Below are 13,174 nucleotides of genomic sequence, written 5' to 3'. Positions count from 1 at the left end.
TCCACCTCTAAGGGTGGCAAAGTACGGGATTAATCAGGTTTCGTGCACTTTCCGGTAATCGATTTCAATAAAACTTTGCAAATATATGTAATTCCCCAAACTTTTGAGGTCGGTTATTTTTTTATAAAAAGTTATACACATAATTATCAGGTGATGGGAGATCGGTGGTAAGCAACATGTCTATCCAAAACAGTTAAACTTTTAAATCGCAAAGATCTTATGGGGCACTGTAACTACATCTGTCACCCTAAGATTTATAAATTTTATATTGACAAGTTCCATGTACCTGTCATTTCAATAGCACTTATACAGGTGAGATAAAAAAATTACTGGCCATGTTGTTTCCTGTGCACAAGATTCAGTAATAGAACACATTAGTGAAATAAAACAAAAGAAAATTTCCCCATTTTTATCATGTTACTATTTCCCAATAATTTCTAACTTAAATAGTAAATAAAATTGAGCGATCATCGCCGAGTTGTCTAGACGCCTAGGTGTGAGCACGTCGCGCCGCGCGACGACAGACCTGCGCTAACGTATCGCGCGTTAGTTTAATACTTTGTTCTCTGTCAAATACATGAACTCGCGCGCTGACTCCTCCCACTGCCCCCACACCGTTCTTTTTGCTATAGCAACGGCGTTTGCTAATCATCGAGTGTTAATATTGTTCACAGTTTTTCGGAAAACTTTGAGACGTCACAACTTATTTATTTGTTAAGTATTTGAAAAAACACCGAACATGTATTTTTTAATTCCATTATACAGCATGCACCTTTAAAATGGTCAGTGTTTTTTTTTTATCAACCTGTACCAGAACACTGTAATGGTCATTTATAGGTTTGCACAAAGAATATGACATAAACATACCTGGATCATTGATGTCGACGAGCGAGTTTGACAGCACGTTCCTCTTGATGATGCTAGTGGGCGGCGGGTTTGATGACATACGCGATGGCGCAGCCGGCGCAGGGCATGACGGTGGTGGAGGTACTACCATGCTGTTACAGAAAACATTCTCAATTTCAGATTTTCTCCGCTAAGTTTTTTCGATTCATGTGCTGTTTAGATTACTTATTATCACAAGGTGAAGCAAAACATTGTGATGAAGCATTCGAAAAAGGAATAAACTGTTAATGATGTCAATAAAATTCTGTAAATTTAGTAGATGACTGCGTTTAAATAACTTCAACAATATTTTTTCAGTTTTTTTTATAATGTCAAGTGATAGAACGAACAAGTCGTGGGCGGGCCTGGTGTAAGCGGCACACCTATCCATAACCAGTTGCAGTGCCACTCAGAGCTTTAAAACGCAAAGATTGGAGGGGCACTGTAATTACGGCCATCACCCTGAGACATAAGTTGACAAGTCCCATTACAACAAGGAGAGGTATCCTAGGAGGATTTTCCGATGAAAAAAAAGCTAGCGACTATCTCACAGGTGGAGGTACGGAAAAAAAACCGTTGAAATTCAATGCAAAGATACCGCAACAAGCACAAAGAGAAATTTGCAAGATCTACTGGCTCGTAAGATCCGTTACTCAGTAGGTAACAGCGGCAGCCACGTTGAAGCTATAGAAGCTGGTTCAAGTCCAATCGGATCGAAGGATTTTTTCTTTGTATTTGTTTGATCTTTGTAACATTAAGAATATGTTTTATTATGATTAGTATTGACTGATTTTATTGTCACTGAATTGAAATTATTGACCTATTTATTAGATTTTTTTGCGCGCTTGTTCGACAACGTATAGTATTTAAAAAAGCTGAAATATGTGATACCTAATTTTCATGTCAGTAAATAGACAAAATGCCAGAAAAGACAATATGCCTTCAATATGGTACATGCATTGCACTACCCTTGGCCGGGCACAGCAAAAGTATTACATATTTATCAACTTATGTATTTTCACAAATAAAAAATTCATGAATAAGAGGAAAAAAACACACTCCGTTAAAAATTTCTTCCCATATACATCGGAAATAATTAGACACCAACATAAATTGGTGAAAATGTTTGTTGGAGCAATGACCTCCGTAGAGGGACTTACTTACCCGTGTACATGCATGTGATCCATACATTGTTGATGGTCAACATCAACGTCTGCTACTCCACTGTCACGGTTTTCCATCACTGTAGGAAAATAATTATAATTAATTAATTTATAAAAAAACTATCACCGCGTTTAAATTAATGACTGACTTATTAAATCCATGTATGCAAGCCCATGTGATATTATTAAAAAATATGTTACACCTAGTTTAATCTGTTGAATTGCATGTGATTAAATGTATAATAATATTAATAATATACCTTCAATATGTTTGTATGCCTAACTTTTGACCGGACACAGTGAAACTATACGTACTTTTGGCCGACTTTAAAAAAAGGAGAAGGTTCTCAATTCAACTGTATTTTTTTTAAGGAAACAAAAAACTAAATTCGAAAAGAATAACACAAACTGCGTGAAAAAAGAAAAAAAAACAGAACAGATTAGAAAATTAAATTGGCATAGTGTTCATTGGAGGCAGTGTTAAATAACACAAGGAATATCTTAATATTTCAACTAAAAATTAAAGGGATTCACACTTTAAGGCATCATTGGCGTATCAGGCAAGTTAATGTAAAACACTTTAACTTTAAAGCGTCAGAGGCGATCAAAGTGTTAAGATTTAACTGCCTCCGTGGCCGAACGGTTACCATGCCGAAATGCCACGCAGAGGTCCCAGGTTCGATTCCCGGGCAGGGAGAAATAGTTGTATGGCCTACAATTATTTCTCTCGTGAGTTTGGGTGTAATTTGTGGTTGTCTATGTGTGTGTCCATGGCACCCGCGACACAGGATTTTCCCTAGTGCGGGGTTATGTTGAGTGTGTGCGTTATTTATTTAGTGTGTGCGTTATTTTGTATTTTGTTTGGACCTATTATAAGATGGGATACGTGCATTTGCTAATTTTTTATAGCAATATTGGCAATGTATCACATTATCGGTGGTAATCACAACCCTTGGTAAACGTGTAGCGGACCCCTCCACTTTCTGTCTTCACGTCCTAGAAATGTATGAGTTCATAAGCAAGGTGTTATAGGTTTGTATCTCTTACCATTCCGCGCCGAACCACCGGCACTACGTCCCTTGCCCCTGCTGAGCTCTCCCTCGATCCTCATAGCATCCATCTCATCCATCTCTGCGATGCTCTCGCGCAGGTCTTCGGCGAACTTGCATCGGTCGTGTTCGTTGCGTGCGTTGAACGTCGCAAGACGACGTCCATCAACTCGTCGGGAAAGGCGAATGCCGAATGGATAGTCTGAAATAGGAATAAATAAGTTAAATTTACTTCTAAGCCAAACAAGTCACGTATAGTTTTGTAGGACTACGTTTAATTCAGAAAACTGTACCCTATTTAAATTCTAAAAAAAATAAGTTAGCTCGTAATAGAGAAACTTACTTCATCGACTTAAACCAATAACAGTGAAATACATGTAGGATGACAACACTATGCGTGTGAGCGGGAAAGTATGTGTGAGAGGGAAGGAAGACGAATGGCGCGAGAGAACTTAAGACGTGTACAGGAGTTTCTTTTAAAATATAAAATAATTTGTTTTACTGCGAATTCGCTTTCATTTCAAGCCACCACCCCACATTAAATTGAAATAAGACCGGTGAAATTAAGTTGGTCCCGCGCCATGGGCAATTCTCTAGTACCGAGAGATCAAAGTAAGAATATTAAAATAATTTACTAATAATACGAGTACATAAAATGATACTTACGCGGCATAGAGAACAGGTTGACCACCATGCCACAGAGCGGGAACGACTGTCGGAACGTATACGTCACAGAAGACTTCTTCTTGCTAAAGATCTTCGTGATCACCAGCAGGTCGTTAAATAAGAATACCTGTGAAAGAATAGGTTGTCAAATATAAGATTAACTCTAGAATTTTCATGAGCTCACCAAAACGCTTCCAATCAAAATTATCGATGCTGTGGAAGTCTAAAAATATCTGATCATTATTATTGATACAAAGATCGAACAAAGTCAAAGAAAATTCCTTCGATGTGATTGAACTTGAACCAACGTCTGCCGCCTTAACGTGGCTACCGCTTTAACAACTGAACTACGGATAGATCCGGCTGGATTCGAACCAACGTCTTCTAGTAAGCCGTGCTAGACACTATGCCAACTAAGCCACAGAAAGACCCAGCGGACCTTACGAATTATGTGCTTGTTGCAGATCTTTTGTTTTGTTTTTTAACGACTTTTTCCCGTAACGCCATTTGTGAGAATTCTATATCACACACGGTTCTGGCGATGATTTCAATCCTGAAGACACTAGTCCGAATCTAGCAGCATCGACGGAATTTTTCTTAGTGTTTTGATCTTTGTTTTAATAATTGTAAGAAACTAGTGGAGCAATTTCACAAAAAAAATACTAAATTCTGTGTGCTTGTTGAGGATCTTGGTATTGAGTTTAAACGGCTTTTTTGCCATAGTACCACCTGTGAGAACTTATGAAGGATTCTTCGCTTAGCCAGGTACCTTTATAGCTACCAGAAGATTTACAGAGATGTGGCTATATTAATTACAATGCTCATTTTTATTGAATATCACAATGTTTTTACTACAATGGTATTCAACTATTTTTTGAGAATAAACTCCAGTGGTTGCTATTGACACTTTAACTGATAATTTAATAAAAAATCAACTATAATTCGTGTAAAACAATTGAAAGTGCCGCTTAAAGTCAATGCAATAAGGATTTGTTTTGAGTCTTTACACACCAACCAGGCTGTACACATAGTAGAAATAAGAAGTTACCTCTCTCTGATGCACTCCTGGGCGTTCCTTCTTATGTATATCGGTTATTTCATAGAGCCTGCAGTAGCACACCAATCGCCTATGGGGTAACGCAAGGTGCGGTTTCTTCCCTACTATTGTAGCCTGGACTTTCATCACCTGAAAAATATGCATTTTTTTATAATACTAAGTGACGGGACGAACAAGTCGTGTGTCTGGTGGTAAGCGACACGCCTGTTCCTAACAGTTGCAGTGCCACTCAGAGCTTTAAATCACAAAGATCTGAGGGGCACTGACACGGCGCCCGAGACCCTGAGACATAAGTTGACAAGTCCCAAGTGCCGATAATTTCACCAGCACGCCTACCTTTCAAAACCGGTAGTAATGCTCACTCACATTACTGCTTGGCGGCAAAAATAGGTAAGGTGGCAGTACTTCCTTGGACAAACTCTTTCACTAGGAGCTCCACTGCTTCTAAATTATTTTAAATTAAGTATTTCCATGGTTTTAAACCGTTAGCGTCACCTTGCGTACGAGATAGTTGCTTTGGTAGATTATGTCTTATCTATAATCTTTTATACGTATAATGCCAATCAGTTATTTTAAGTGTTATTGTTGATAAGTGTTTTAGTTATTACAAAGCCACGCCGTAGTATCTTTAGCTCTGTCCATAATTTCAAAATTCGAATTAACGTCTATGAGTCGTATTCTAGAACTCTACTCAATGATCAAGTCAGGATTGCAATTGAAACACAAGCACTGGAAATACGACCCTAATGGCAGGGACTTGAGTATGATTTCGAGTGCTTTAAGCCATACTCAAATCCTGACTTGAGCATTGAGTAGAGTTCTAGAATACAACCCTTAGTCCGTTGCGATGTTGGGATTAAATGACAATACTTAGTGGTCGGATTTATTCTGTATAAAATTACAATCTGATTTGTTTATATAATGTGAATCTGTGAGAGTATGAGTATAGCGCAGCTCACACTACACTGGTGATCGTGACATGACACGATAACACCACCCGCATCTCTCCAGTCGTACCTAATCGAGCTCTTAAATTTTCGCGATTGTTACACATAGCAATAGCACCAACCCATCCCAATCCCATGGTCACGGTTGACGTTGGTTTGTTTGAGAAAACAAATATACGCGATTTAAATCCGGAAAAATAGTTTTATTTCCTATAAAAATACTTGTTCTTGCGAACGCAATTCGACCATTATAATTAAAAAAAAAATAGAAATAACCAACAGCTACCTGTGTAACGTGATCACTGCCAGGTCTGAACTCGCTAGACTTCACCCTATCGTAAATGCCGACTAGCATATCTCGATCCAGGTCCCCGCAATCATCAATGCCGCGTAGATTGCGAATGAAATCGTCAAGAGACATTCGTGCTTCAGGTTTGAGGTTTGGCGTGTGCAGGTCTGTGTTCAACATTATTATCGCGAATGCGAGGACAAATATCTGTTGGAAAAAGTAAACAATAGTTAAATCAAATATTTAAACGAGTAGAGTTAACCATGAGAATCTAACTAGAAAAACATAACTTTAAGAAGGCTTTTTTCCTTCGTAGCTCAAGACTTCGCAACCAGAATATAATTTGGCGGTCACGCCTTAAGTGTTAATGCGATTTTTGTATTTTTTGCTTGTTTTAAATGAGATCGAGTTCCAATAGCGGTCAGTACGAGGTCAGAAAGAGGGTAAGCACAACAATAACCCGCATCTCTCACTCTACGCAAGTGAGGCATGCCCTTCTCGGTCTCAGTAACAGCTTCTCAGTACGTTATATGTAACAACTCAACTCAAAAATTATAGAAAAATACCTTATTTCGCTGCTTTGGAGGGCAAAAATGACAGTCGCACTAGCTTTAGTATTAATTTAGTAGTGTTTCTATCATCATAATCTTATTTTATTTAATTTTATTAAACTATAATTTTCTGTTTATCGTAATGACATTTTTTTTTACAAGAAATTAAAGTAAACCTTATAACGCTGCAATATGGTCGCATCTTGGTCGAATAATTTAGTAAACATACCGAATTCGTAATAGTTTGGATGTTAACCGCTAGATAGCAGCACATTGATTGAAATTTCAATATAAAATCAAAAAGTAACTTGCAATAATAGGTGTTGATGTTATTGAACATTCAACGATCTGCCACCAGAGAGTAAAGTTTCAATTATATTAACAGTCTAGAATGTGTTATTTCTTTTAAATTTTAAACTATGACCAATCATTATCAAAATTTCATAGTGTTTCAAATTATGAATGCGTGAGTTTTGGCGACAGCGGTTCTGATAGTAATCGAGGAGTAAGGCACTTCCATTGCTTTTTCTTCCGTGGTTACGGCAGTTAGCCAGGAGGGAGATTATTATGGATTAGTTATTATCAAATGTTTTTGTACAGTCTACAATTTGTTTGGCGATTTTAAGTTAAATCTGACTACTAACCGTATCTTGTGTCCTCAACCGTTGCACCAAATCTGGGTTACAGACGCAATAGCGTCTTGCGAACGCTTCAACGAGTCTTTCGATCTTTTGCGCTTCACCGGGCAGTCTGAAATGTGCCTGGTACCGGCGCAGGGCCACGTCCACGGCCATACCAGAGAGATCTAGCTCATTTACGAAACATCTGAAAGAATAGCATTGTTTTAGAATTGTTATACACAGACCGAGAATATGTAGAAATGTATTAGTTAAAGTCAAATAATCATTTATTCCATAAAATAAAAAAAGGTAAAATTGTTAAACTTGAAAACGTCATTTCTTAAGCTACTGCTCGTTTATTGTGCTGACTTCTCTGAGAAGAACGAGCAAGAAACTGTAGAGATTGCTCTTTTCAAATAAACTTAAATGTAGAATACACTTTGAATCATGTTTGTGTGGAATCTATTATGTGATATATTTACTCAGGTTAATATTCTCGTCAGAAGTTATCAATATACATTTTGATAGATTGTAGTTGAGTTCGACGAAAATATGCGATTTCTTGTGAGATCTAACATTAAGGTAGTTTTTAATTGTATTATTAGCTAATTCATGTGCGATAAAATTATGCTGTCAGCTAGCACCTTACAATAAATACTAAAAACTCGAATACATCAGAGGCCTGAGTACTAATTTGTAATCATTCAAACTTAACTACCGCGCTTGCGTTAAGATTTTTATTGAAATCTTAATCATATATATATAAGGTTTAAATTAAAATCTTAACGCAAACGCGATAGTTAAGTATACGTACACTAAGGCCTCAGAAGTTTGATCTTTAGAAAACGTTACGTAAAGGTCAGGGAAAAGAGTATAAAAACTATAAACTTTTTTTAAACGACTTACTCAAGCACAGCCATATTGAACGGGTTCTGCAGATTGCCCAAGTATTCTCCAATCATCTGCTTGCTCAATCCCTTGCGAGTGATGAGGAACCTGGCGACACCTCGTGGGGAGTTCTCGAGGAAACCACGCGAGATCAGGTACGCGATACCACGCTCGGGTTTCTTGTTAAACAAGTTCAAGCCAACTCTGTATTGGCGTTTACGGACTGTCTCTGACACCTGGAATCGCATAAATCGGAATAAATAAAACTATTTTAATTTCCATACGAAAATGACAATTCATATAATTACTAACACAACGATCAAATACTAAGAAAAATTCCATTTGACCCAGCGCCTTCATCATATCGTGTCTGACGCTCTCCCAACTGAGGTACGGAACGAACCAACAGCACTTACTATTTTTTCTACGTGCTTATTGCAGATCTTTGTTTTTGGTTTATGGGAACTTTTTTGTCGTAGCGCCATCTATGAGAAATCTGTGAGTCTTTCTTTATGCACGGTACGCTGAAGAATTCTAGGGAATTAAGAAATGAAGGAATTTTTCTTAATGTTCGATCGTTTTCTTAAAGTTCCATTTACTATGTACAAATAAAAATCGCTTCCATTCAAATACGCAGAACTTTAAATTGAGCGTTAACAGTGAGCAGCCAAAGCCTCATCATTTTCGAGTACTTTCGTACCTTCAAAGGCTGAGTAGCATTATGATGAGGGTGTTGAGGGCGACAGCAGGCAGCAGGCGCGGGAGGGGCTTCGTAATAGGGTGGCGCGTCCTGCCTCTTCCACACGGCGTAACGGTCGGGACCTTCGAACAGGGTTCCAGAGGCAGTACGTTGGTGCTGTTGGAAGTGCTGTTCTTGGATGTGCACGTGAGGTTCCTGTGCAGACAAATACTTGTATAAGGGAAGGGTTTGTTTTATAATGCATTATAAAGGAATATATTAAAAAGTTGAGGATTATGTATGGATGCGCAGTAAAATTATATTTTTCAAAAAAATGTATATAGACAACACACAGACATTAACTAGACATGAAGTAAGTCACGCAGAGGAAATAAGATACTATACAAAAGTGTAGCAATGTGTCGTCATTCACTTCCTTTTTGGAAGCATACAGGTGATATTTCTTTTTTACAGTAACTTTACTATGAATAAATACCTTTAATGCGGTATTTTATCACTTGATACAGATTTCATTTCAAGATATACTTACAAAGCCCATTGAACGTCGCTTTGCTTTGCTTAACATAACATATTATATTTATTATGTAGCATATTTTTGAAGGTATTATTTGATTACCACCCCTTTTGCATATCCAAAATATTTATCCTAAGGTTGCTTGGAAAAAAACGCTACATAGCAATACGGCCATCTGTTGTACATTTATTTACTATTTTTATTCTTATGTTACTGTTGTGTAGCCACTGTAATTTTATATGCAGTCAGGAGCATTTCATTCATTCCTTCGTTCACTCACGTAATTACATACAGGTGAAGAAAAAAATTGTTTCCATCATTTATATAGCATCAGGTTTATTAAATAAAAATACGTAGTTTTTAAATATTTTAATTACACATGTATGTATGTACACTACGTATTTTTATTTAATAAACAGATGCTTTATAAATTATTTTTTCTTCACCTGTAAAGTTGTCAAAATTGAGATAGTACCGGTTGCCATTTCACAGTCCATTTGAGATAGTTAGTGTCTATGCATTGTTGCTAGTAACCGACAGTTATTAGCATTTAGCATTTCCATATTCGAATAAACCCTTAATATAGGCGTTTATAAATAAATAATAATAAATAACGCACACACTCAACATAGCCCCGCACTAGGGAAACCCTGTGTCGCGGGTGCCATGGACACACAATAGACAACCACAAATTACACCCAAACTCACGAGAGAAATAATTGTAGGCCATACAACTATTTCTCCCGGCCCGGGAACCGAACCTGGGACCTCTGCGTGGCAGTCCGGCATGGTATCCGTTCGGCTACGAAGGCAGTTAAAGGTTTAGGAAAGGACGAATGGAGGAATCGTCAAAAAGATCTTTTTGCAGTTAAAAAAAAACTAGACACACTCGGTTCGTGGCCATGTAAATAGTGATGCAGTAATTGTACTTACTTGTGCTCTAGGCTGGTAAGGTTGGTGGTAGTGATGGCGGTGTTCCTGTGACGATGAGGAGGAAGAGGACTGAACAGAGGACATAGATCCTCCGCGCACCACCGCTCCGCACTCCGCTCGGCGTAGCGACACTGGACTCTCGGCACTGGAAATATTGTTTAAATTTGCACGATCTTAATGCTGTTAAAGTATAGAAAATTAATCGGAATAAATATATATATAAAGTCACAGCCGTCTTTCAGATCGAGGTTTAAAAAGAGCCAAAAACCTGTTTCAATAACAGGAGACTTGTGATCTTATGTCTTATGGACCATAATGCCTATATAGGTCGCGGTTACTACTTTCCATCAGTTTTCGCACAGATAATGCAATATCTCGCGCTTCTATGTCGGTCTCGCGCATGTCTCGCTCCGTCGCTAGTCCTACAGTCAGACCATTCGAGTGTTTGTCCGTTTGTGTATCATAAAAAAGACTATAGTGGCTGAAAGTTCATCAATAATTTGATGATACACAATAAATAAATACATTAAACATGTAACTTTTATAATTTTTACAGACTTAAAAAAGGAGGAGGTTCTCAATTCGAGTGTTTTTTTTGTGTGTGTACGTTACGCGATTACTCACGATTTAAAGATTATTTTTTGTTGGAAAGAGGGTACCTCAGTATTGGTTCCATTTAATTTGAAGAAAATATTCCACCTCTAAGGGTGGGAAACTAGGGGATGAATCCAGTTTCGCGCACTTCCCGGTAACCGATTTCAATAAAACTTGGCAAATAGATGTAATTCCACATACGAGGTCTTTTTTTTCATAAAAATCTTATAATTATCTAATATTTGATGTTACTATTCTTACAAATACATATTATCATGTCTGTTTCTCATTGGACCACCTCTTCCTACTATCCAGCACATGCAACCGAGACCTTGACTGTATGAAGTTGATAACGACTTCGTGCATTAACCACACGCAGTCGATCTCGACTGCATGCAGTTATTATCCGAGACCTCGAATGCATGAAGTTGATAACGACCAACAATCTGTTAGCAGCCTTAAGTTCATTTTCCAAAATGTTCCTATCACTAATCGAACCTCATCAAGTGCCCACAGTGCAAACTGTTGGGTCACCGAGGTCGTCAGTGGTATAATAAGCAGGATAATTTGCACTAACAAAGCGAAGAACGTTTCTAATACTTAAATTATAACTTACTTGAGAGTAATACTGCTAGTTCTCTTCGGAATCTCAGGTGGTAAACGCCTCGCGGCGGCGGCGGCAGCTGCGGCCTGCGCGGCCGCCAGCTGTTGCTGCCGGGTGGCCGGCGATGATAGCGGCTTGCCGCCAGATGATAGCAGGTTGCCGTAAATTGGACCTGCAATATTAAATTTGTACATGAAATAACTTTAAAACAGTTCAAAACGGTAGAGGAAACCAATAAGTCATTTTAAGACGAGTTCATTGAAAAATCGGTTCGAAGCAAAGTGGAAGGTAATTGTAGACGAATATATGTTCAATTCCCTGAACCCCAAAGACACAATACACATTGGTGTTTACTATACAGAGCTTTAAATCGCAAAGATCTAAGGGGCACTGCGACTGCGCCCATCACTTTGAAACATAAGTTGACAAGTCCCATGTGTCTGTAATTTCACCAGCCCCCTAACCCTTCAAAACCGGAAAGCAGTTATGCTGACATTACTGCTTGCCGACAGAAATAAATAAGATGGTGATCTACGGCTACTAAAATGTAACTCAGGTACAAGTTTTCTTTCAGATATAAAGTAAAAGAACATTTTCCATGTACCACCGACTGGAATGCATCATTTCCTCTAATTTTTAATCGAACTTTGTGAATAAACGAAGTTTTTATTGAATGTCAAAATGTTTCACGACCATGATTTTAAATTATTTTTTTGTGAAAATACTCGAGTAGTTTGTTATAATTAATAATACAAAAATCGAGCACTTAAAAAAAAATTATTCGATCCGGCCGGATTCGAACCGTGTCGTCTCCTAGCAAATCGTGTCAGACGCTATGCCAACTAATAAACTGAAGAAACTTTATTCCATGAGTTGTTAAGAGGAACGCATGCCACATAATTAACATCATATTATTACTTATTAAGATTATAAACTGACTGACCAAAAAGTACATGATACATAAGATAGATAAAGATATGTTTACATATTTGCTTCCAATGAAAATACTAACCTGAATTGTTTAACAGCTGGTGATTATGCAGAGATTCATTGTGAGATGACGACGTCGAAATGTTCGTCACGGAACCACTCACTGAGCAACTGCATACCTGCAAAAGAAGATATAGAACGTTTTATTGCGCAGACACAAGAAGGGCAGCACAATTACGTTGGAAAGATAGGAAATGAAAGTATTTTTCGTCGGTTTGTTTGAAAAAAGAAACAAATATACTCGATTTAAATCCGGAAAATTAGTTTCATTTCCTATGTGTAACAATCGCGAAAACCTAAGAACTCGATATACATTGGAATTAATTAGATTTTTTTTATAAACATACAGGGCTTATATTTTCTCAATGTCCCTCGGCAAACTTCGTGTTTCAGCTGTGTCGTCGGGTTTTATTCAGTTGCCCTTTGCCTTTGGTACAGACTGGACGCTTTCAGTCGACTTGGAAGTATATAGAGTTGCTATTACATTTTTTATTTATTATACAATGGGAGGAAAGCCGCTAAAGTCACCCGCATGACAGATAAATTACAGCGTGTACTTATATTTTTTCAAGAAGCTGATACGTTCAAGAAAGACAACATTGATTTTTTTTAAATCCAAAAATGTGTTTCTGTAGCTTGTGGTGTTTCAATCGGAACAGTCAAGAATTTTTAAAAAGAATATGATGTAAAAAGATAAATTAGTTCCTTTTGAACAACTGTTTGA

At 37.7% G+C, this 13,174-nt stretch overlaps 1 protein-coding gene across 2 annotated transcripts in view; it reads right to left on the bottom strand.

Moving 5' to 3' along the window:
- Positions 1-13,174, bottom strand: part of LOC113228126 (IQ motif and SEC7 domain-containing protein 2) — a 343,310-nt gene that overhangs the window by 4,889 nt on the left and 325,247 nt on the right. For both annotated transcript variants that reach the window (XM_026461306.1, XM_026461307.1), the window contains 12 exons: positions 12,473-12,569; positions 11,473-11,632; positions 10,263-10,407; positions 8,816-9,010; positions 8,134-8,351; positions 7,252-7,432; positions 6,054-6,263; positions 4,812-4,949; positions 3,764-3,890; positions 3,096-3,299; positions 2,050-2,128; positions 868-998 (listed from right to left, as the gene is read on the bottom strand). In XM_026461306.1, the coding sequence (XP_026317091.1) occupies positions 868-998; positions 2,050-2,128; positions 3,096-3,299; positions 3,764-3,890; positions 4,812-4,949; positions 6,054-6,263; positions 7,252-7,432; positions 8,134-8,351; positions 8,816-9,010; positions 10,263-10,407; positions 11,473-11,632; positions 12,473-12,569 (1,885 nt within the window). The remainder of the gene's footprint in view (positions 1-867; positions 999-2,049; positions 2,129-3,095; positions 3,300-3,763; positions 3,891-4,811; positions 4,950-6,053; positions 6,264-7,251; positions 7,433-8,133; positions 8,352-8,815; positions 9,011-10,262; positions 10,408-11,472; positions 11,633-12,472; positions 12,570-13,174) is intronic.

The sequence above is a fragment of the Hyposmocoma kahamanoa genome, unplaced genomic scaffold, assembly GCF_003589595.1.
Source record: "Hyposmocoma kahamanoa isolate Upper Pololo Valley unplaced genomic scaffold, ASM358959v1 224, whole genome shotgun sequence".
NCBI lineage: Eukaryota > Metazoa > Arthropoda > Insecta > Lepidoptera > Cosmopterigidae > Hyposmocoma > Hyposmocoma kahamanoa.
This window is presented reverse-complemented; position numbering and strand designations above follow the sequence as displayed.